At 44.9% G+C, this 25,736-nt stretch overlaps 1 protein-coding gene across 1 annotated transcript in view; it reads left to right on the top strand.

The window, feature by feature from the left end:
- The window catches only part of CDH13 (cadherin 13), a 1,415,213-nt gene that overhangs the window by 749,775 nt on the left and 639,702 nt on the right, over positions 1-25,736 (top strand). The window contains exon 5 of the mRNA XM_006860296.1: positions 14,100-14,252. Within this exon, the coding sequence (XP_006860358.1) occupies positions 14,100-14,252 (153 nt within the window). The remainder of the gene's footprint in view (positions 1-14,099; positions 14,253-25,736) is intronic.

Below are 25,736 nucleotides of genomic sequence, written 5' to 3'. Positions count from 1 at the left end.
AACAGTGTGTGTCCTAGAGGTTGTGTGCTGAGTAAATGGTAGTCTCTATTACCATTGGCAGTGTCCTGATTTGGCACTTTAGGATAAGCCCTGAACCGCAAGCTCGTTGAACCACAGGGTTGGCAGTTCAAACCCACGAGCTGCTCCCTGGAGACCCTACAGAGGTTGCTTTGAGTCAGAACCAATTCGATGGCACATAACAATAACAACAACATACATAGATACATTATAATATTTATATAGGTATATACTATTATCTGGTATGGTGCTGTAGGATAAACATTGGACTGCTAACCACAAGGTCAGCAGTTGAAACCCACCAATTGCTCCTCAGAAATCCTGTACCACATGGCTGGTAGTCAGAATGAGTCCCATGGCATTTAACAATGATGTTCCCAGAAGGGCATCAGAGGAGTTTTCAGGTAGAGCTTCAGTGGCTACTTCTTGTCATCATAAATCTGGTCCATGGATAAAAGGGGCAGAAGGTAAAAAGGTTCAGAATTATCATCAGCCATCTCAAGGCCTACCTTGTTTTGCTTGGAATGAGAGGCAGAACCAAGGATGAGATTTTGAAGAACTCAGTGGTCAGGGGGGTGCAGCTCACCAATTTGCATTAAGAAACAATCACTTCTGGAAGCAGTGTGCAGGATTCCCAGCCTTCCCTGGGATAGTTACAATACTGGCTGACTATGAGTGGGTTCTGGGCTCACACAACTAAAGCCCAGTGATCAAATGAACCCAAAGCACCTGTTCTTTCTCTAATCAGCTGTGACATTTTTCAGTGTGTCTCGTATGATGTATTCTATAGGATTCCTAGATCGTATGAAACTGTCAGCCCTCCGGGGCTATAAGCACCCTGGGACTCAGAAATGGTCCATAACTATTTTGAATGGAAGAAAAGGAGGATGGGAGACAGTCTGACAAAGGAAATGGTACTCCGGATGGAAGCATCTTATTAAAGTCACTGGGGAGATGCTGACCACAGGCTCAGTGAACAGGTTAGGGCAATATTATCAACAGACATCCATCAATCCCCCAGTGGGAACAGCCTGGTGACTCACACATGCATGAGACCCCAGAGGTCCTCAGTCAGGGAGGATTAAGTTTGGCAACCCTTCCTTTAACTTCTTTCCTGTCTCTGAGCGTCTTCACTTTGTCTTCAAAGCAACCTTAGTAATGACTGACTATGGAGGCTTCCTTGGCCATGAAATTTCATATCTTACACTTTGGACATATTAAGAGCAGTGACCAGTCTCTCAAGAAGGACATCATGCTTGGTAAAATAAAGGGTCAGTGTGTAACAACAGTGTGAGGATGTCCCAGAACCGGGCAGTGTTTTGTTCTGTTGTGCATAGGGTCACTATGGGTCCGTATATGTATATCTGATGTTTCTAATGGAGTCCTGGTGCCGCACGGTGGGTTAATGCACTGCACTGCAAAGATGGTTTGAACCGCAAGATTAGTGATTCACGCTCACCAGCAGCTTCTTGGAAATCCTATACATATTTGCTGTTAGTTGGAATCGACTCAACAGCGCTTAACAACAACAACAATGCTTCTAACAGCGTGTGGCCTAGAGACTGTGTTGAGTATATGGTAGTCTCTGTCACCATTGGCAGAGAGTCCTGGCTGAACTCTGTAGGATAAGCACTGGACTGCAATGTCCGTTTGTACCACAAAGTTTGAACCACACTGAGATCGCATTCCCTGCCCATCTCAGCACCCACCTAAGACTGTCCTGTGTTGCACTCAGGTTTCTTCATAGGCCAGCATCTAGGAGAGTGGGACCACCGCATCCCCAAGCCCTGCCTGGTGCATGCAGGCTGTTCTTACTCAAAAGGTACCCCGTAGATGTATGTTGCTTGTCAAATCCAGGAAATGAAGAAATGTGTTTGTTCATTTGTTGAACGTATTTGAGCAACTACATTGTACCAGGAACTGGATTTAACTCATTAGTTGCTGTGGTTGTTACGTGTCATTCCAGTCAGCTTTGACCCCTAGTGACCCTGTGTACAAGTGAACAAAACACTGTGTGGTCCTGCGCTATCCTTACAATTGTTGTTACACGAGCCCATTGCAGCTGCCACTGTGCCTTCCATCTCATCGAGAGTCTTGCTCTTTTTCACTGACCCTTTACTTTACCAAGCATGATGTCCTTCTTGAGGGACTGGTCACTGCTGTTAATATGTCCAAAGTGTGAGAGATGAAATTTCACCATCTTGGCAGGAGCATTCTAGCTGACCCACCAGCTTCTCTGGTAAAAAGATGAGGCAGTCTTCTCTCCTACAGATGTCCACACTTGGAAACCCCATGGATCTGTTCTCTTGTGTCTTATAGGGTCAGTATGAGCTGGAATTTTCTCCATGGCAATGGACTTGGGTCTCACAGGGATTGAGGGCTTCTGTGGTTCACCCCTAGTAGACAGGGACTCTTGGCCCTGGACTTTCCTTCATTCTCTGTGAAATTCTGACCTGGAGACTGAATGTAGCCAAGGGAAAGGAAAAGGGCATAACAGTTGTGTAGAATGTTGAAGGGCCAAATGTCTTGAAGTTCAAAGATGTGCCAAGGACTAAACCACAGAGCATCCATCTAATGACAAGCACAAATGTTTTTGTGTTTTTGGGGTTTTTTTTTTTAACACCTATAGACGAAGGCAAGGAACTCTGGTAGCGTAGTGGTTACAAATTGGGCTGCTAATCTCACGGTCAGCAGTTCGAAACTACCAGCTGTTCCACAGGAGAATGATGAGGCTTTCTGCTCCTGTAAAGATTTACAGCCTCAGAAACCCTGTAGAGGGTCGCTATGAATCAGAACTGACTCCACGGCACATAACAACAACAATAACAATAGATGAAGGCAAGAAATCTTTCCCTTTTTTTCTCTATTTAACATGGAGTAGAAAATATCTTTCAATTAGAGTTTATGTCAAGCTCAAATCACTCCTCTTCCAGGTATAAACATGGCACTAAGTAATAAGAAGTTGTTGTTGTTGTTGTTAAGTACCGTGGAGTTGGTTCCGACCCATAGCGACCCTGCACAGGGTTTCCGAGGCTGTAAATCTTTACGGGAGCAGAACGCCTCATCTTTCTCCCGCGGAACTGCTGGTAGTTTCAAACTGCCGACCTTGAGGTTAGCAACCCAATAGAGGTTAATTTTTTTAAATGTAAAATGTAAGGACGAAGGAAAAGCTCACCCAGCCTACATTACAGAAAAATGTTCACATGTGGTTTATGCCCTCTAGTAGTTAATTTTTGGAGGTGGGGTGTTCCTAATTATTTACTGGTTTTATGCTCTTTTAGCATGTTGTATGTGTAGTTTTCGATCCTTGTTAAAGAAGTGTCTGAATTTTCCATGTTGCTCTTGTTTTTGTTTGTTGTCAAGCTAATCCTGCCTCCTAGAGACTCTACAGGACAACTGTCACAGAGGGTTTTCTAGGCTGTCATCTCTATACAAACAGCTCACCAGGTTAATTCTCCCACAGAGCCACTAGTGGATTTGAACAGCCAACCTTTCGGTTACAGCTGAATGCTTAACTCTGCTTCCAGGACTCTTTAGGTAGCAGCAATCTGTTTTGGAGGAGACGGGGAAAAGGGGGTGCTAGAGCACTTCTCTTGCTGTTACTTTTCAAGAGCAACATTTTACTTTAAAAGCCCTTCCATAAGGGGGCTACACTGCGATTTATAAAGACGTTGTTTTGTTGTTAAGTGCCATCGAGTCAGTTTCAACTCACAGCGACCCTGTAGAGGGTTTCCAAGGAGCGGCTGGTAGGTTTGAACCTCCAGCCTTGTGGTTTTCGGTCCAGTCCTTACCTGACATTGCCACACTAGGATACCATTAAATATAACAGAATGTGACTTCCCTGACTCTCTTGTAAATATCACCACAACCTGGGAAATTGATGTTTGGGATTTGTGAATGGATAAGTTATAAGGCAGTGAGGTTACACAGGTAAAGTGGCTATACTTGATTTTTTTGTTGTTTTTTTTTTAGTATGATAGACCGAATTTTTATCTTTAATTTATGTGGGTTTGTGGAACATTTTACAATTGTGTAGAAGCATGCAAAGTTGCACATCATCATGCCAAACATTAGTCAGGTGTCTTCTGCAGTCTAAGCCACAGGAACTATGAGAGAGACAGTTACCAATAGCTACTGAGAGACCACCTGCTGTCTTAGTGTTAATGGACCACACTGGTGAGTAGGACAAGAGCCCGAGGCAGGGGACATGGTGAAGTATCTCAGGACTGGGGCTGAACAGGGGTCATGAAAACTTCAGTGAGAGACTCTCCCCTAGTCTACATTCAGGGTGATGCCGAGAGGTCTCTGCCAGCTAACAGGGTGGGAGACAGAGGCTCAGGGGGAGGGGAAGCTTCCAAGTATCCCAGAGAATCTGGGCAGAGTTCAGAAGGCTCATGGATGATTGGGACAAAAAGTAGGGGTGGGGTAAATTAGAAGGTAGAGATTCATCCATGAGGATGTCTAGGACTTGGCTGAGGTCAGTCGGAGCCGTGGATAAGTGGGAATCCAGGTCTTGGCTGGGTCCGATCCAGGCTTGCATTTTAGAATGGTTGCGATCTGTAAAGGAGATGGAGTTAGGAGACTATGGTGAAATTTATTCACTTATTCAGTAAGCAAACTTTTATTGGCAATTGTTCAGACCTCCCGTGTGCTGGGTCCCAAGAGCAAAACAGGTGAAAATATGGGATGCAGACTGGAGTCAAAGGCGTCGAGGATGGAGGTCGGGAGATGATGGAGCCAGAGGCCTTACAGTGATGATGATATTTGGGGATGACACCTCTGCTGCTTTGATACACAGCCATCCTTCAGTTCCTTCCCCTCCACTTCCTGTACTTCACAGATAGTGTGTTTTTGTTGTTGTCGACATTGTTGTTTTTATAACAGATTAACGGTTGGCGGCAAGCCAGTGGTGCCATTTTTTCTACATCATGTGCTTACTTCATGTCTCTGAGTCCCATTTGGTCATGATTACAGTACATCAAATGTTTTCATCATTCTAGTGCACACTTCATAGACTGTAGTGGAAAAGGAACTTTCATAGGCACTGGGAAACCAACAAAGGGGTGTCATTTTCTTTACTGGGACATTTGCTTTGCTGTGGGGGTCTGGAACCGAACCAGCAATCTAAGGCAGGATTGTATTATAATGTTCATTGACTTACTCATTAAGCAAATACAAGGGGGCTTCAAAATGTTTCTGAAAAAAGATGGAATTAAAAGATAATGAAATTTATGAAGACTTCTTGCATTTATTACAAATTTTGGAAACTGACTCAATGGCACTTAACAACAACTGTGTGATAGGACGTCCTGGTGTGGTGTTACAGAGTCAATACTGGATTGCTAACCACTAGATTAGGGGTTGAAACTCACCAGCTGCTCCTTGGAAAGCCTATAGAAGTCGCTATAAGTAAAAAACGGATTCAAAAGTACTTACCAATAGCAGATGTGTAGTAGAATGCCCTAGTGTGGTGCTGTAGGACCCTCACTGACTGCTAACCGCAAGGTTGGTGATTCAAACCCACCAGCGTCTCCTTGGATACCCTACAGTGCGTCACTGTGAGTCAGAACTGACTCGGCAATACAACGACAACTATTGTGGTCAGTCCTGAGAATAAAATAGGCAAAAGTATGAGATGCTTTCCTAAGTGAAGACAGTGAGGATAGAGATGGACCAGGGGTCCAGTCAGATGGCCTGTCATTAATGATCATCTGTAGAACTAGGGAAGGAGCATGGTAGCTCTGTAGAATAAGCACTGGACTGAGAACCACAAGGTTGGCAGTTCAAGCCCACCAGCATCTCTGTGGGGGGAAAGTTGAAGATTTCTGCTTCCATGAGGACTTACAGCCTCAGAAACTCTATTCAGGGTCACTATGGATTGGAATCAACTCAACAGCAATTAACAACAACATGGAACGGGCGGTTCTGACATTCTGATATAATAAGTGCATTTTCCATAGAGTCGGGGTGAGTGGGGGGCTAGGAACTGACATCTGTGCAGTGAGGTAAAGGTCTGATGCCATCAGGAAGAAGCAGAATGTACCACTAAAACCCACATTGACAGTAAGCAACATGACATCCTGGATTGGGCCCTGAAACAGAAACAGGATGGTAGGAGAAAAGCTGAGGGACTCCACATACCTGGCATCTAGAGTCCATCTATCACTACTGGGTCCATGTTCATTTCTCCCGAGGGATGCCCCGGGCTATGTAAGATGCTAGCAGGGAGAGTAGTGTACTGAAGTAGCCTTGTAACATTTCTGTATATTTAAAATGATTCCCCTAAAAGTGTTCCAAAATGAATAGATGGTTGAATACTCCAACCTCATTGAGTAGAAAAATGTTTAGAAGAATTTCACACAGACTGATCCTACTCATATAAAAACATTCAAAACTGTTACATAATCTGTAGGTACATATATTGTTGTTAAGTGTTATCAGATTGGTTCTGACTCTACATTGGATTTCTGAGGAGTGGCTGGTGATTTTGAACCACTGATCTAGAAGTTCAAGCCAGTGCTTATCCTACAGCACCACACCAGAACTCCAGTTACATGAAAATTCATAGAAAAATGCTTCAAAAACACGTACCTCCTGGTAATTCCTAGTTACTCACAGCAGAAGATAGAAGTGGGGACAAGACTCAATGTTGACAACCAAAGTGACGCTCTCTTTTCTGTACTGTCTTGAATTCTCTATGAAGCATGTGTCAAGAAAGCCCTTTGACATTCTAACGTAGTTGTCACAGTCTTGCTCTGTAAACCAAGTGTTGTTGGGTCAATTCTGACTCATAACAACCTTGCGGGATAAAGTAGAAAAGCCCCAGATGGTTGCTAAGACTGTAAGTGTTATAGAAGGATATTGTTACATAGTTCTCCCACAGAGCAGCTGGTGGGCTCGAACTTCTGACCTTTTGGTTAGCAGCGGAGCACTTTAACCACTGTGCCACCAGGGCTGCTTTGCCTTGTTCCAGGTGCCTTCATGAATGGCATGGAGGGGGTGTCTGACTTCTTCAGACTTCACCTGGGGAGGGCGAGTCCAACTCAACATCAGCTCAAGATGAATTCACATGAGGTGGAGGTCAGACATGCTTCCACCCTTCAACCTTTTTAGCAGTCCTGACACCAGTCATCTCCTTCAAGGCACTGCACTTCTCAGATGGGGTTGGTCAGTCATTGCAGTGACCACACAGATCTCATAGACAGTACTCCTGATGATGGAGTCTGTTATGGAAGTTGTTGTTGTGAAGTGCCGTTGAGTTGGTTCCAACTCATAGTGACCCTGTAAAGGGTTTCTGAAGAATGGCTGATGAGCTTGAACCACCAACCTTGTTGTTCAAACACACCTTGTTAATTACGAAAGGTAACAGGTCACAATTCAGGATTAGAAATGCTCAGGATATATAGTCCTTCAATCAGGACAACTTCTCAGCTGTGCCCTCAGGCAGAACTCTCTCTGGTCCTCAGCATCTCAGCCACACAACCTCCTGTCCTTTTCTTGCTAAGGCAATGCTACAAATCTCTCTTACCGCTACAGATAAATGCCCAAAGGGCACCCCACTTTGCCAGAAGTGTCAGCCCTCAGGCTCTCAGCATCAGCTCAGTGAATCTGCAAACCTAGCTCCTCAGATTAAGTGCATGGGGTAACCCCATTTTTCAAGCAAACCTCCTGCCTGAAGACCCTTAACTCTCTTGCTTGGGAAACGACGAAGCCCAGTGCTGTGTCTCATGTTGTTGGTTCTGCTGCGGCCATTCCTCTGCCACTCTTCTGGTGACACGGTTCTGGGTCTGCTGGACTGAGGAGGTTCAGTGCGCAGTGAGCCATCTCAAGGTTCAAACAATGGACTCTATGCCTGGCTCTACTTTCATGATGGTAGTGAAGTCACCCTTCCTACTTCTGTGGTGGCTCATTTCAATCCTTACATGATGGCAAAACTAACCAATCCCCATGTTACAGTTCCATACACCTTGTGTGCATGGTCCCAACCATCATGGGTTCCATACAGCTTATTTACACTATTAGCAAGTTATTCAAACCCCTTGGTGGTTCACAAATCCCTCACATTTACATAGTCTTACCCAGAACTCCTGGTGTGGCACTGTAGGATTAACATTGGAGTTCAAACCACAGGGTCAGCAGTTCAAACCCACCAGCTGCTCCTTGGAAACCCTATACAGGGTTGCTCTGAGTCTGAACCAACTCGATGACACTTAACAACAACAACACAGTTATTGGGGTCCTGATGTGGTGCTGTATGATAAGCACTAGACTGTTAACTGTAAGGTTGATGGTTCAAACCCACCAATTGCTCCTTAGAAACCCTATACAGGGTGGTTATGATTCAGAACTGAGTCGCTAGCACTTAACAACAACAACAACCCCCCAGTCATTTGGGAAGGATTACAAAGACAATAGATAAATGAGTTGTGTCAAATAATTTACTGCACCACACTGTCCATTCCTGGGTGCAGAAGGTTCCAGTCCAAACTTTGCCCAGGACACAGGTGAGATGTGGGTGAGCTGACTCCCCACCTTCAGCCAGCTGAGAGTCCCTCATGGAGTACCCAGCAGGAACCCTGTTTGCTATTTACATGATTTTCCCAGGGCATGGGCACCTGGGGTCCAAGTTCTTTCTTGTCTTTTAGCTATTTTGTTTTTTCCATTCTGACTTAGAAGACAAGCAAAAAAACAATAGCCCACTGTGCAGAGAAGTGTTGAATTACAAAGAATAATAGGGAAGACCAGCTAATTGTGAAGCCCTGCTATGCAGTCTAATGGGTGTCAAACAGCTGCAGCAGTTGTAAGCCACTCTGCGGGGCTTATTCGGATCAGAAGGAGTACACTGCATTTCTGAAATCCTGCATTAAACAACAACAAAAGGACCACAACCTCCTCCGCTGCTGCAGCTGGGGAGGAACCACCTAGAAACCTTCCAGGATTTTAATGGACATGGGATCTGGAGGGACTGGTCCCAGGTGAAGGGGCATGGTGCTTGGTAAAGTAGAGGGTGAACGAAAAAGAGGAAGATCCTCACTGTATGAACCTGCCACAGCTGCTACAACAATGGACTGAAACACAGACACAGTTGTGAGGATGGTGTGGTCCTGGTCAGTGTTCTGTTCCTTTGTACAGAGGGTCACTGTGAGGTGGAACTGACTCTAAGGCACATAACGACAAAAGACTGCAAGTCTCTGGGTGGCCAAGGCAGTTAAGCTCTCCACTGCTGATCAAAACACTGTTGTTTTGAGTCCACCCAGAAGAACATTGCAAGAAAGGCCTGGAGATGGTTTCTGAAAACACAGTGGGGCCCAGTTCTACTGTGACCTGCCTGGGGTTGTCATGAGTCTTCACTGACTCAACAAATGATTTGGTTTTTAACACACTGTAACAAAGGTCTCCTGCCTCCAATAGGGTTACTGTGAGTCTGAACTGAGGGTTTGGAAATTCATTTGACTTACATCCCATTGTTTTTCAACAGGGCTGTGGGGAAACATGGGCTTACAACCACTGCACCTTCTATGCCCACAGCTAATCAAGGTTGGAGTGGGGTGGGGTCCCTCTGAAAGCCCACCTAGGGACCAAGAAACCAGAGAGATAGAGAATAAGAAGATCTTGATGTTCTTCGTGTGTCTGAATTGAGCTCAGTTCCACCCTTCCCTCAGGGAACCTCATGAGCCTATAAACCTTGGAGTTGTTGGTCTGGCAATTTGGGGGAATACCAGCTCCATTTTCCTGAGGGTCTAGAAAGCAGATTCCTATAAGAATCCCTGTTAGTGGAGTAAGTGTAGAAGCAATAGAGCTAAAGAGAAGGAAATTAACAAGACCGGTTTTTGACACGCAGGGAGTGGTGCTGACAGCCAGTTTCATGTGCGTCAGAATCACCTGGGGACTCCAACCCCAGCCTTTGGGATTCCGGAGAGCTGGGCAGGGTCTGAGGATGTGCCTGTCTAATGCTGCTGCTGCTGCTCTGAGGCCCACATCCTGGGGACCCTTGGTGGAACAGAAGGAGATCCCTTACTGGAGGTTAGGACCTACTTCCACGAGGCTCATCAGTCTCTAAGACAAATTCCTGGTTGTGGTCGTGGGCGCGCTCACAAAAGGACTCAGCTGTGGAGTGCACGAGATGTTCGGCAGAAATTTTCAAAGCCAGGAAAAGAGAGAAAGAGAGAGAGAGAGAGAGCAGTCTAGCTCCCTGTAGAGGGGCTCACCACAGGACACCCACCTTCCCTGGCGAGTCAGTCATTGAATTCTAGCCCAAGCACTAATTAAACTGGCTGCTCTGCAGACACCCCCACTTGGCTAAGGTCAAGTGGCTCAGCTCACTGAGAGCCCTGAGGAAATGGCCCAGACTTTCCTTGGCAGAAGGATAAATCACCAGGAGTGTTTCTGAGTCCGGGGTGAGTAGGGTTGGGTGGTGAGAAACGAAGGTGGTCCTGCTCCCACCAGGATGTGTGGGTGTCTGAGAAGCAGGAAGGGTTAAGAGGGACAAGGGAGACTGCAGAGGCACCTGCGGCAGCAACTCTGTGGGAGGGGGGGCAGGGTCTGTTCTTGGGAAACAGGCTTCTCCATCATCACTGTTGAGATTTCGTTTGCTCATGACCCGTGGTATTGCCTTACACTATACAGGGTCACTGTGGGTCGGAACCACCTCGACAGCTCTTCACAACAACCACCTTTCAGGAAGCACCTGCCTATGTCAGCCTTGATCGGGACAATTAGGCCAGGGTCATTAATTCCCATTAGGGCTCCAGGTAATAAAGAGAAAGGGGTGCACTTGGTCAGCATGGCCAGGGGAGAAGAACCCGGTTTGCTCAGCTGCCGTTTGCCAAGAGGGTATTTCTCCTCTCCTAAGGAGCTCTGGTCGCGTAGTGGTTACAAATCGGACTGCGAGCCGCAAGGTCAGCGGTTCGAAACTATCAGCTGTTCCACGGGAGAAAGATGAGGCTTTCTGCTCCCGTAAAGATTTACAGCCTTGGAAACCCTGTACAGGGTCGCTATGAGTCGGAACCGACTCCACGACACATAACAACAACAACCAGAGAGTTGCCACAGTTGTCTTGTTCGGTTTTGTTGGTTTTTTTTTGCTTTTTTTAAAGAAAGCTGTTTCTTTACACAGGATGTGTTTACCGAGTGGATAAGATGCTTTTTTATCCTGGAGTTGTCACTCTGTTAACAACAACAGTGTGACGCATTGTGATTATTACAACTATTAAGGTGATTATTAGCTATTTCTTGAGTGTTTCCACATGCTGGGAGCTCTCCTGTGTATGCACAATCTCATTGGATCCTCAACAACCTTGGGAAGTTTTTATCCCTATTTTATGGACACATGTGTGGGTCTAAACACTGGTACTGAGCCTTCATGAAGCAGATATTGGGGTGTCTGCTCTGTGCCAGTGACTACCACAGGAACTAGGGGTCCATCTTGAGCATGCTAAGCTTTAACTGTTGACCTCACAGTTTCAAGAGCTTCAAGCAGCTGCAGGTGTGAAGAAAACCTCATCAAAAGGTGTTACTCACGTGTCTTGTTTTCAATCTTGTCTTGAGACTTATTTTGTTCTTTTAAAAGACTACTATCAGAGTGAATTGTTAGAGCCTAGTGGTACCGAGATTAAAGTGCTCAGCTGCTACAAAACAAAACGGGGCCAGCGGTTTGAGCCCACCTGTGGTTCCGCCTGAGAAAGATGTGGCGGTCTGGTCCAGTACAAAGTTCCAGTCTTGGAAATCCTGTGGAGTGGTTGTGCTCTGTTTTGCTGGGTTGCTGTGATTCAAATTTGACTTGTCGGCAGTGGACATTTGTAATTGGTGTTTCATAAAAAAATTCATGTATTTTAATGAAGAATCTTTTCATTATAAAAAAGAAAAAAGGGAAGGAAGGAGAGAGAAAGAAAGAAAGAAGAAAAGAAGAAACGAAAGAAAAAAAGAAGGAAAGAAAAGGAAAAACACACATTGATAAATGTATGATATATGTGCGACGTGCAGCCCTGGTGTGACACTGTGGGGCTAATGTATCATTTGAACTGCAAGGTCGGTGGTTCGAGCTCACCAGCTGCTCCTTGGAAGCCCTAATACCGGGTCGCTATGGGTTAGAATACACTCGCCGGCACTTAAAATAACAACATGTATGATGTGCTGGTTCAATTAGCCGGTCATCTCAGGTAAATTTAGCTTGAGGTTTTATGCTGCCTTAGACACCACTGCCACTTGGTGTTAGCCATCGGAATTGCAGGCTTGGCTACTGCAGAAATGGTCACTGGGAACTCTGATTCGCACCTGAGGCAGTCACATTTCCTTTGTTAAGATGGATAAAGCTGAATGTCTATTGTGTTCTTCACCTCTTCACAAGTCTTGCTATAATGGAGTCTAAGTTCGTTCCCGAGTATTAATGATCAAGTGACATTCTGTATCGGGATAAAACTCTAAAACCATCTTTCCCAAGTAGCAGCTCTTGGTTTTAGCTGGACAACTTTGAATACCATAAAAAGATCTTCATAATTTGCTCCCTAACCACCTCTCACTCTCATTTCTATTCAAGTGATACAAATGACTTTCCATTCCTGGGAGTTTCTAGGCTCTCTCTTGCCTGCCTGTCTGCCTGTCTTACTTTTAGCTGTCTTGTATCCTGAAACTATCTTCATTTTCTCTACCGTATTTACATATTCTTCAGATTCCCAACTGTTGTTGATGATCTGCTGTAAATGTCCCTTAGGTTAACTTAGAAAGGGCCATGTAGCTCCTGCAGAAAAAGAAGGACTGGGTTTGAATTCCATCTTCCTTCTGTGATTGTTGAGACCATGACTAGTTTGCTTCATGTCTCCATGCCCCAGTGGTTTCATCCATTGTTGTTGTTGTTAAGTGCCATCGAGTTGGTTCTGACCCATAGTGAGTCTGCATAGGGTTTCTGAGGAGTGGCTGGTAAGCTTCAACCACTGACCTTGTGTTTCAAATGATTTTGCAGTCCAGCGCTTTAACCCACAGCACCACACCAGGTTTCATCCATTATATAAGAATGGTGTTACCCAGAATGCTCCTTAGATGTGAGAAGGCGAGACGTTAGTTTGGTAATGTTGAACATTCCCTTAGGGGAGGAGCGTCATGCTTGGTAAAGCCATTGGGTCCGCAAAAACAAGGGTAACAAGAATGGAATCTGGTGTGTTAACCATCACGGAGAAGACGGGTCTGCACAGCATTTCCTTCTGTCATATGTACGATAGACAATGTTTCTTTCTGTTGTACCTCAGCATGAGTTGGCCCAAACTCAACAGTAATTAACAATAGTAACGACAGTGTGTCCTGACCCCAGCATTGTTGTTGTTGTTGTTAAGTGCCATCAAGTCAGGTCCAACTCATAGTGACCCTGTATAGGGTTTCCAAGGAGCACCTGGTGAGTTTAAACTGCCAATCTTGTGGTTGAAACTGAGCTGGTGGTCGGTGCTTTATCCTACAGCACCATACCAGGACTCATCATTGGTGTGAGGTTTAAAGAAATGTGTGGAAAGCACTTGGGGGCACCATGCTTAGTTCTAGCAGAGGCATTGCCATGGTCTGATACGTACCTAGAGTCTCCACCAATGTATATGATTGTTGAACGATTGGGTCTCATTGCCTCTTTCGTGTTGCTTGCAGGGGGAAGAGGGAATGAGGGAATTTTACTCCTAAGAAGTAAAACATATAAATGTCCAGCTACCCTTGGGCTTTCTGGAGCTATTGCCCTCTTGTTGTTGTCATGTGCGGTGGAGTCGGTTCTGACTCATAGTGACCCTGTACAGGGTTTCTGAGGCTGTAAATCTTTACAGGAGCAGAAAGCCTCATTGTTCTTCCATGGAACAGCTGGTAGTTTCGAACTGCTGACCTTGTGGTCTGCAGCCCAATTTGTAATCACTACGCTAGGTCCCTCATTATATTTCACCCATTGTTGGTAAGCTAAGCAGGTCACACTGCTTTAGTCAAAGCTTTATTCACCTGGCACCTCTGTGTGGCCGCCTGTGATTAGTGGGTCGCTCAATGGAGCATGTTTATCTACCTTTTCTCTACATTTCCCAGCCAGAGTCTTGAATGTCTGCCCTTCTTTCTTTGACCAGGTAGTGGATAGCGACAGACCGGAAGGGTCCAAGTTCCGGCTCACTGGGAAGGGAGTGGACCAAGAGCCTAAAGGAATTTTCAGGATCAATGAGAACACTGGCAGTGTCTCGGTGACACGGACCCTGGACCGAGAAACGATGGCAACTTATCAAGTGAGTGTTTGCGCTTTCTCACCGGGCGTGGCGACGTGGCTTTCAGAAATTGTCTCCTTCCCTCTAAGCTCGTCTTTTCTGTGCCTCATCAAAGCTGGTGACTTGGTGGGAGCTGATGTGTGGGGTTGAACCCCAACTGGGTAGCTTTGGGGTGGTGTCCTTAGCTCATCGTGGAGTTCCTCAGGTCTACCTGAGCTCTTTGGGGCTGGAGGTAAGGAAGAGAGGCTTGGGGTGTATCCGAAGGTGGGAGCTCTTGTCATCTCTGAGTTTTTTAGAGAACAGTTTGAAGATCAGGAACCATGAAAAGTGGAAACTCTTGGATCTGCTCATTTTCCTTCTAGAAAGCTCTCCTAATGTAGCATATGAGGCATTTAGTTAGATTTTTTTTGTAAGCAGGTGTTACTTCAGACCATGGTCTGTTCAGGTAGATGTAATTGCTAAATGGTCAACAATTGTAGAATTGATACTGTGGAAGAAATACCACAAGTGGGTGGTTCTAAAAAGGCAGAACTTGATGTTCTTACAGGTCTGGAGACTAGAGGTCGATGCTTTTGATTCTGTTCTTGGCAATCCTTACACGTTTTCCCCATGTGTACATGCGTGTGTGGTTTAGTCTCTTGTTGTAACTCAGCAGCGAACAGGAACCCACCCCATCCCGGAGGGTTAAAACAACAGAGAAAGTCCTGTTTCCAAATAGGACCACCGCTACATAGGTACAGGTCTTAGGATTTCAACACATTTCTTTTGGGGACACAATTTGATCCATGATGCAGAAAGGTTCCTTTACACCATGATTTTGCAATGGTATTTTTGACAACCACTTACAACAGTTTGAAGACAGTTTTGTTAACAGAGATTGATTCAAAATACTGCATGGAAACACAGAAGCACACACAGAATCCTCGTTAAGTATTGAAGATATTTGCATGTATCATGATAGATATATGTTTGAGTAGAAATAGAATTTTTTTAAAAATCCTACATGTTAATCATTAGTTTTGGAGTCTTGGGATGGTGCTGTAAAATGGATTACTAATGATAAGGTTGAGTGTTCAAACCCACCTCAGAAACGCTATATGGGGTTGCTATGAGTTGGAACTAATTTGATAGCACTTAATGACAGCAATCGTGATTTTGAATGGTGGGTGAAGGACATTAGACCACAAACTTTAAACAGCAGAAGTTTCTGATCCCACATTTCTGAAGGCCAGTGGGCCAACTGAGGGAGTTGACAGGGCCCGTTTTCTTTTTAGTGGCTCTAGGAGAAGATCGTTTGTGGCGTTTTCCAAGTGTTCGTTGGCTTATAGCTGCCATATAACTCCATAGTCACATGGCCTCCTTCCCTCTGTGTTTCTGGCCTCTTCTGTTTTATAAGGACACAACCCAGGTGGGTTAGGAGCCTACTCTTCCACCCTGATCTCTTGATCACCGATAACATCTCCAAAGAACCTCATTTGAAACATGGTTCTATCCACAAGGACTGGGAATCAAGACTTCAGCATAGGTTTCGGAGGGACACAGTTTCATTGTAACAGTTGGTGAAACAGACTTTGTGTTTGGTGTTCTGAATTTTCTACAATGCACCTGTCTTGCTTTTACATGTAGAAATGCATGTTCCGTCTCTTCTCTACCAACAAAACAAAACAAAATCAAGGTCAAGCCCACAGCCGTGTCAAGTTCATGCCGATTCACAGTGATCCAATAGGACAGAGAGGAGCGACCAATAGGGCATTCAAAGCTATCATCGTCATATGGGCAAACAGCTTCATCTTTCTCCTGCAGAGCAGCTATTGGACTCAAACCGTTGACCTTTTGGTTAGCAGTCATATGCTTTAGCCACTGTACCACAAGCATCCATCCGTTTTCTCCCACATTCCCCGAAACGGCTCCATTCTCACTGTCCATGCTGTGGTCCAGGCCCCCTCCTTGAAAAGTCAGGTGGAGCTGCTGAACATTTTCAGAACAGGTGTCTGCGGGGCTGAGGTGAGGTGGCAGCTAGGAGCTGACTTTGAAGGCAGGCGCAGTGGAATCAGGCTTAGCCCCCGGGGTGTGCTGTCCACGGCTCTGGTTCTCGAGTTGGGAACAGGTTTGTGGAGAAATTGTTGGACCGGACTTGGTACCCTTAGTTTCCTTGGTCAAAACACCATCCTAGAGTATCTCAGCCCTCAAGTTCCCAACCCCAAAGATGCTGTCTTCCTTTTATGCAGAGTGAATGTCAAGGGAAATTGTGTTGTAAAGTCAAATGCTTTGGCTGGTCAAACCGGTCTCCTGGGCTCTAGATGCCTCTGTCACCACCAGCTGATGACCTTGGAGAGACCTCTTCAAGGTCCTTGCCCATACTTTGCAATATAGCACTTGTCTGTTTTCCTGACTAGACAAGTGAGAGTCCATAGCACTAGGGCCTTGGAAATATTCAAGTACTGGACAGATGTCGATAGTGGTAGGTTATGACTTCCTCATCCACCAGCAGACTCCATCCTGAGTGTTGTGATCAAGGGTTCCAGGAGAATGAGCCTGCTCCCCAAAGGACAAGGTTGTGAGCTTCTATGGTAGGGCGCCATCTATTAGGGAGCATCCAAGGGTGAGGTTTCTGTCCTCAGCATACACTCATGTGCAATCAGACTGTTGTAGGAATTGAATGTTGGCATCCTCAGAAATTTCCAGGTCCAACTGGCCTTGACTATAACCAGAGGTCACCTGGCATCTCTTGGTGCCCAGCTATAGAAGAGCCGACAGAAGGCCGTGGGCAGATAGTCCCTTCTCGTTCCACACCTATCATGAGAATATCCACTCAGTCTCAGGCACCAAGGACTAGGAATGCAATGCCTTTCAAAATTTCACACCATAATAATTAAGATTAAGAGCTCTGGGGTCAGAAAATTGCAATCCAAGTCTTAGCTCTGCTGCTTACCAAGCTGTGTGTGATCTTGAGCACCCACTTCATCTCTTTGACCTTGAGCTTCTCTCCCATAAAGTGAGAATGGTCATAGCTCCTAGCTATATTCAACATTGTGAAAGATGGAACACAGTGATTTTTTTTCCCCAAGTCTTTAACACAATGCCCAACATCTAGCAGAAACTCCTTAAATCAGAGCTGCTCTTGTTAGTTTTATTCTGAACATTTTGGAATTTTCTAGTTAAGTTTCATATGTTTCTTATCGTTGGATTTTCTACCCTAAACATGAGAAGCCTGACATTTACCCATCGACTGGTGGTTTTCCTTTGATTTGTACTTTGAGTTTGTCCCTCTTTTAAGAGTCAAAGACTGGATCACATGACATCCTTGGGGGATAAAAGAAAGACAATACACGGAATATTGGAGGGACAGTCTTCTTGGACGCTGTCTGTACCCTAGAAACTAAGCTGTGAAGGCTCAGAGAAAGTGGAAAGTGCTAGCTGCCCTGAGAAGTGATTAATGAGAGACTGGAAGATGCCTTTTAAGGGTGTCCCTTGGGTGCTCAGTGAAGAGGTGAGCAGAAGTTTGAAAGTGTCAATGGTCCATCAATCCAGTCTGAGGTCTGTGGTGAGCACTCATGTTGGAAACCCTTTGGGTGTCCCATTCAGAGAATGTCTTAGTTATCTCATGCTGCTATAACAAAAGTACCACAAGTGCATGCCATTGGATGGCATTAACAAGCAGAAATTGATTCTCTCCACTTGAGAACGCCAACTCTAGTGGAAGGCTCTCTCTCTGTTTTGACTCTAGGGGAAATCCTGATCTCCTTTCAGCATCTGTGAGACCGGTATACCTCGGAGATCTCCATGTGTCTTGGCATCAGTCTTCCCCAGAGTCTTGGGGGTTCTCAGTTCAGCGACCCTGAATCCCAAGAACACACTCTGCTCCCAGCCCTTCTCCCTTGGTGATAGGAAGTCCCTTTGACCTTAGCTCATTTGTCTTTTAGCTCTTGTAAGACAAAAGGTGATGCAGGCCCCTCTCCAGGGGAACTCCACTTTGATGGGATCAAAGCTGTTAACCTGAGTGCATTTCATCGCACTCTGATCCCCTATAACTGACTGGCTGATCACGTCAGTTCGCTTCATGTGGGTGATTACATCATTACATAAGTGCCAAACCACTGAGAATCATGGCTCAGTCAAGCTGACATGTGTTAAACAGGTTAAACAGGTGTCTGGAGTCCAAATGTGACGCCATAGGATAAGCACTGGACTGCTAACCAAAAGGTCGGCAGTTCAAATGTGTTTTGGGAAACACAATTGCATCCATGACAGAGAGAGACAAGAAGGCTCCATAAATCAAGATCTGACCCAATGTGCACATTGAGTATAGCAATGACCTGTATCTCTTGGGAGAGTCTCTTGCACAAGTATTACTGGACTACAGTGGCCAAGGTAGCCAGGCTAAGCCACATCCTTACCAGCCTTGCTGAGGATCCAAGCTCTCATGCCAGGTCCCTTCATGCCTCTGTCTCTCTTCAAATCAGTTTTTGAACGGTTCCCTTCATGTCTTTGCTGAGAAAGTTTCCTGATAAGATTATGTTTGGCTCTCCTAGTTCTAGAGTTAATCAGCATTGGGCTACCTCATGCCTTTTGGGTTACAAAGGAATATACAGGCATACCTCATTCTTTCGCTTTTCACAGCCACTGCCTTTTTAAAAAATTGAAGATGAATGGCAAACACTTCATCAGAAAAGTCTTTTGGCATCATTTTTTCCAACAGCCTGTCTCAGTCCATGTCTTTGTCCCACACTTTGTCATTCTCACCATATTTCAGATTTTTTCACTATGTGTCATAGGCTACAATAAAGCATACACATTACTTCAATACGTGCTCAGAGACCTCCCAAGAAAACACAACAGGAGTGACTTGCTTGGTTGCAATACTTGCCTTATTGTGGGACTCTGGAACTAAACCCATAAGACTCCTGTGGGATTAAGGATGCACAGCACGGTGCAATTCTGGGCCAATTCAAGTGCCTGTTGAGGAATAATATGTTCTTTTTTAACTCAGTGAATCATAGATCTCATTGTGTTTTTGGTGGTCCCTGTGCTTGGTAGCAGACCTACAGCAAAACCCAAGCCTTCAGTCCCCAGAGTTTGGTTTTGCCTCGTGCAATTTTAAAAAGCACTTGGGAAGCATAGGAGGGAATTTATTGCCGTTCTAATTGTGCCAGTGTTGTTAGTGTTGTTTGTTGTGAATTTATGTGCTACTCACATACACGTTTGTGTCAGTGAATTATTTCCTAAATCCATCATGAAAGCCTTTCGAAGTAAGCCTCAGGAGCTTGCGTGATAAAAAATAATCTGGGATGCATTTGTTCTTGGACCCCCTGAATGTGTATCATCGCGAAACCACTGTTGATTGAATGCTACACGGCAGATACTGTGCTAAACACTTCATCTACATCCTCCTTTTTAATCCATTTCACACAAGAGTCGTACGAAGTAGGCGTTAACACCGTTTTTTGCAGATAAGAAAATAACTGTTTAACAACTTTTTCAAGGTCTCACAGCTGCTGTGTATTGGATTTGGGATGCATACCCATTTCTCTCCATCTCCAAAGCCCCACATTTTAAAGGATGAAAAATGCTTTTTTCCTATTTAACCCACAACTAACTAGACTTGATACCTAACTTTCAGCTTCCTCACTTCCTTTCCTGGGAACTCAGCTTCTTGGGACTGGGATGGGGGTTTGACTGGCTGAATGATCAATTAGTTCTTAAGTATTCTCTTGTCCTTGACCCCCTGTTACCTGTCCACACCTTCTTACTCCAACCCCTAAAAGAGTTTCCCACATTTCTGACCTGAAAAGGTACCTGGCAAAATAATTTACCTCTGGGAGTGCTGGAAGCTGACATATTAATGCAAAGTCTCCTGAAATATGACTCATTATTATACATTTTGCCAGCATTTGACTGATTTGTGAACTCTTCATTGGAATAAAGTACTGTAAATGATTCATGAATGACCAAGTTTATGAAATTCTATAAAAATATTAGCAGGTGGTAATGACACCCTCACACTGTGAGTATAATCTACCGGTTGTCAATATGGGAAGAGAGGAGAAGAATCGGGGAGGATAGAGTCTGCCAGGGTAGGTGGGGGTGATCGTATGGAGGGTTTGGGCTGGGCTCAGTTGTGGGGCAAGTTGAGGCAAAGTGGGAACCAGTATTACAGAGGTTAAACAGGTGTCTGGAGTCCAAATGTGGCGCCATAGGATAAGCACTGGACTGCTAACCAAAAGGTCAGCAGTTCAAATCCGCCAGCCACTCCTTGGAAACCCTATTCAGGGTCATTATGAGTCAGAAGTCACTTGATAGCACTTAGTAACAACAACAGGTGACCCCAGAAGGAGTCTGCCTTCATTACCCTGTGATGGTTTAACATAACTACCACAAGTGGATGCCTTTAAGAAGCAGACATTTCTTCTCTCACAAATGAAGAGGCTAGAAGTCCGAATTCCAAGTTCTGGAGAAATGTCCTTGTCTCCAGACACATGTCCTTGTCAGCATCTGTAGGCCCAGCCTTCCCTGGAGATCTCCATTCATCCATTTTTCCTTGGATCTAGGAGTTTTGCAGTGGTAATATGTCCCACTGAGCTTACTTGCTCATTTAATCTCTTTTTTGCCTCAAAAAAGATTGACTCAAAATCCAGCCTAATCATGTAGATTGCATCTGGTCTCGTTAACAAAATCACAGAGGACAGTTGCTTCTGATCAGGGCTGATCCCATCCCATCCCATCATGGAGGAGGTGATTATTGAAGATTTCATCATGGCAGGTGATTAACCACCAACCCACCGAAAATCCAGGCCCAGTCCAGTTGACTCAAGACCTTAACCAGAGACCATCACATTAATGCTGGATAGCCCACTTTGTCCACAATGGGATATGCACAGAGAACTGGGAAGCTGGGTAGAGTTGAGTGGGAGAAAATGGGGACTCTTAGAAGGAGAGAGAGCACCGACATTAGCTGAGTAACTGAGAACTCTCCAATACCTATGAAATGGATATATTTATGTTGCCTTTACTGAAGGGCTAGCCGAAAGCCAACGTGGTTCACAAAATATATTATTAACACTATGTGGATTATATTCTTTATTAACCTAAGAAGAGTCCTTGTGTAGTGCTGTAGGATAAACACTGGACTGCTAACCGCAAGGTCAGTCATTTAAACCCACCAGCTGCTCCTCAGAAACCCTTTACAGAGTTGCTATGAGTTGGAATAAACTCAATGGCACCCAAGAAATACCTAAGTGAACATCTCATTTAATCTTCACCATGACACTGAGATTAATCTTGTTGCCACCATTCTGTTACAGGGAACCAGAACAACTTGTGTTCTTGGCCTCAGAACAAAGGCAGAGTCTTATGGCTCCTGTGGGTACTTGCTCTCGTATTCTCCTGTATGACTCCTTCTTTCAATCCAGTGGCTTGGTCAGATTTTCACGTTGGTGTTTCGAGTATGGCCACTGGTATGCACCTGGCAGGCTATGTTACCTCTGATCATGAATTTATTTCACTCATGTGACTCTTCCCCACTTCTAACACATCTTTCGCTCCAAGAACATTTAGGGATGTGTTTAACATCACGCTGATGATCATACAAAAATTACAAGAAGTCACTTACCAAGATCTCAGGGAATTATTTAGGTAATTAACCTGTTTGTGTCTGTGTCATGCATGTAGGAAGCACACTTACTCTGATGTCATTGGACTCCCCTTGATAGCATTTGTGCTTGGCATTCTCCCTCTACCCCAATGTTAGGGACAGAGTATGGAAGTCATCATTATCTTCTAGCCTGGTCTCATCCATGGCCGTCTCTGTTAGTGGAGATTCTTGTTGAAAGTCAATAAACCCACTGTGGCTAATTTACAAAGAAAGGGATTTGTGAAAGCGTAGCGGTAGCTGAATGAATTGCTAAGAAGACCACATAACTTAGTCCCCATGTGTCAGAAATGTGTCTTAGTCCAGAATTGGTGGTGTTCCAGGAAATACCCAGGCATGCGTGATAGCTATTCTCATGCAAGCTTTCTTAAACTCAGGACTATTGACTTTTGGGGATGGATAATTATTAATGGTACAGTTTATCCCATGCATTCTCTAGTGTTTTAAGCAGCATCTCTGGGCTCTACCCTCTAGATGCCACTAACATTCCTCTCCATTCATGACCATCAAAAATGTCTCTAGGTATTCTCAAATGTGCCATTGGGGGACAAAGCTGCACATAACTAATAGCCAGTGTTCTAGTGGAATCACCATGGTGCCACTTTGGCTTGTCCCCTCATTACTGATAAAGCTCAGAACTGGATGACAGCAATTGCCACCATGCTCTTATCCCCCAAAGCACAGCCGCTACCCTATGTTTCTCACTAGAGTGTCTGCAAGGAAGAACCCAAGTCAAGCATAGAGCTGTAGCTGCAAGAGAGCCCGGTCACTATTGGTTTGAGTTTTCTGGTCTCTGTAGTACAGGGAGCTCATCTTATCGAGAGTGGGGTTGGCTTGGGTGTTGTGAGTTCATCTTCAGCATCTTCCAAGCTTTCAGCACAATTTCATACAAGTAAGAACTCATCAGGTATCAGGGGAGCAGCTAGTTCTTATTTAGGAGCACCTGGTTTCTAATCTTTGGGTGTACTTCTCACATCTTAATGAGCCTGCCATTCAGTAACTCACACTTGACCTAGAAAGGAGCCTTGAATTTTTAGAGAAAACCAAAAGCTTGAGTTAAAAACATAGGTTTTGGAGTCAGATCATGTGAAGTTGGAATTTTTGAACCAGATACTCCTTGGAAACTCTGTATAAGACCTTACCCAAAGACCATCACCTTAATCCCTTACAGCCTACTTTGTCCAAAATGGGAGATACACAGAAAACTGGGGAGTCAGGTAAAGTTGAGTGGGAGAAAATAGGAGCTCTTAGAAGAAGAGAGAGAACCAACATTTACTGTGAAGTAACTGAGAACTCTCCATTTACCTGTGTACACTAAGCTCTGAAATAGGTTTATTTATGCTGTCTTTACTGGTGGGTTTGCTGAAAGGCAAATCTGTTGCCAAAGATACTATTAATACTATGCTGATCACATTATACATTAGTGCTAAGTACCTAAGAAGGGTCCTGGTAGGGTGCTGTAGGAGACACACTGGACAGCTAACCCCAGGTCAGTTGTTCAAACCCACCAGCGGCTCCTCGGAAACCCTTTACAGAGTTGCTATGAGTTGGAACCAACTTGACGGCATTTAACATCAACAGCATTGTAGGCTGAACTGTGAAAAACTGCCATTTTTTATAGGTTAAAAAAGGAGCAACTTAACAGCAGTTTCATGGTCCTTCCTAATACTGGGTTACCTTTTGGCAAGCTCTTAAGTTCTCAGCCTCTGTTTACGCCTCTTTAGGATGAGGGTATACAAAGTACACACAGTATCGAGGTTAAGAGCAAGACCCATTCCGAAGTGTGTCTTTAAATCAAACTTGTAAGTTTGTTTGTTTTTGTTTTTAAGTTTCATCGAATAGGTTCCAACTAATAGGAACCCTTTCCAAGTTTCCATGGACTGACTGGTGGGTTTGAACTGCTGACCTTGCAGCTCACACTGACCTTGCTGTCCAGGGCATTATCCTGCAATGCCACACCAGGGCTCCATCTTGGTCAGTGGAAATGGGTACAATATGGTTCTTATTTAGCTTTTATTTTGGTGCAAGGAAAGACTGGAAGCCTTTTCAGTGATTGAAAAACTGTAAGCTGGTGACTGAAGGTGGTTCTGATAAAGTGTCTGTTGTGAGTGAGGGCTGCTTGAATCCTTTCAGAGGGAGAGCAAACTTACATCACGTTATACAGTTGTCTGAGTTACTTCACACCTACAGCAGCCAACGGCACTTGGGAATTGCCCCTGAGCTAGACCCTTTAACCCTGGAGCTGCCTGTTTTGTCTCTTAATGACCTTAACATTAGTAATTGGGGGGGTTGGGGGGTGGAGTGTATGAGTGGAGACCCCAGCACAATCGCTGGACACCCAGAATTGGCAGCCATCACATTATACATTTGGTTCATACGTTACTGCCCTGTGGGTAGAATTGAAGTACTTACTCCCCATGCATCCAACTAACAGCTAAGTGTTTGTCAGTAATTCTGGGAGCTGCTTGGTAGGAAGGAATCATTTAAATCTTTGGTTTTCAAAGTGGGATCCTAGACCAGCAACTTCAGCCTGACCTGAGAGTCCTTAGAGATGCAGATTCTCAAACCTCCACTGACTTTGTGGGGGCCACGGGCCTAGCCCTCTGGGGTTTTGCGATCCTGGCATTTGAGAGCGACACATCTGGATAATCATTGCGCCTGAGAGTCAGTCACATGACTGCAGCTGGCTGGCCTTTGAACAATTTCATTACAGTCCTGCCGGAGTAATCTGTGTGGGCCCTGAATGTGCCGATTTCCTTCAGGTGCTTCCGGCACGCCATTTGAAAGCCTCCTAAATTGAATCCGTACTCTTTTCCAACTGCCTTTGTTTCTGCTTCGCTAATGGCTTCTGAGAGCCGGGAAAATTTGTCCCCAGCTTCGCTGCTCCATTCTGTCTAGACTTTGAATGACTGTTAAATGCCATGTTGCTGAGTATTTGCTTGTTTCCCAGAAAACCAACCTTTCAGGCCAGAGATGAAAGCGTCTTCAGAAGATTCGAGCTGATGCAGGCTTGGATAATTCCTGCCAGGAGGAAGCTGGCTCTGGGTCAGCAAAGCCAGCGCGTCCGCCTTATTAGATCTGTGACTTTGAGTAAGTTACTCGTGGTTCTCCAACTGTGCTGCCCATTAGAAGTGCCTGGGAAGCTTTTTAAAACCGTGATGTCCACACAGGACCACAAACCAATTAAACTAGAATATCTTGGAGTGAGAGCAGGCCTCTGTCTGGTTCTAAAACTTTCAGTTTCCATTTGCAAAGCAAGTCTGAGAACCCAGAAATGTACAACCCAACCATCTAGGAGTTTCACCGCTACTCAGTATGAGGGGGCTTCAAAAAGGTTGTGGAGAAATTCCGTTACCCAAATTTCATTTTTACGTGTCCATTTTGAAGCTCCATGCAGCCATCATTCATCCATCAGTGGAGACTGGTGTGTTGTGATGATTCTGGACAGATCTCAACAGAACTTCCAGACTAAGACAAGGAAGAAATTCCTGTGGCTCTGCTTCAGAAAATCAGCCAGTGAAGACCATATGCATCTCAGTGGTCCCACCCACAGTGGAGCACGGGCTGGGCAGGACTGGGCAGCGTTTCTCCCCATTGTGCACAGAGCTACTGTGGGTCAGAACCAACTGGACAGCAGCCAACATCGCTCCCTAGTCGACGCTTAGGTCATGGTACCAACTAGATAGATGGTTTGCAAATGCTGTCAATGAGTTAATACACATAATAGTAGAAAATCAAAGATCTTAAGTCCCCCTGTTCAACTGCTTGACTCTGAGCTAGTGTTTACAGTTCACTGCATTCTGATATTTACATTCTTTAACACAAACCCTTAAAAAAAAAAAAAAAAACAAGAACGG

The sequence above is a fragment of the Chrysochloris asiatica genome, unplaced genomic scaffold (assembly GCF_000296735.1).
Source record: "Chrysochloris asiatica unplaced genomic scaffold, ChrAsi1.0 scaffold00037, whole genome shotgun sequence".
In the NCBI taxonomy this organism is placed as follows: Eukaryota; Metazoa; Chordata; class Mammalia; order Afrosoricida; family Chrysochloridae; genus Chrysochloris; species Chrysochloris asiatica.
The sequence above is the reverse complement of the archived record's forward strand: the minus strand, read 5'-3'. Positions and strand labels throughout refer to the sequence as shown.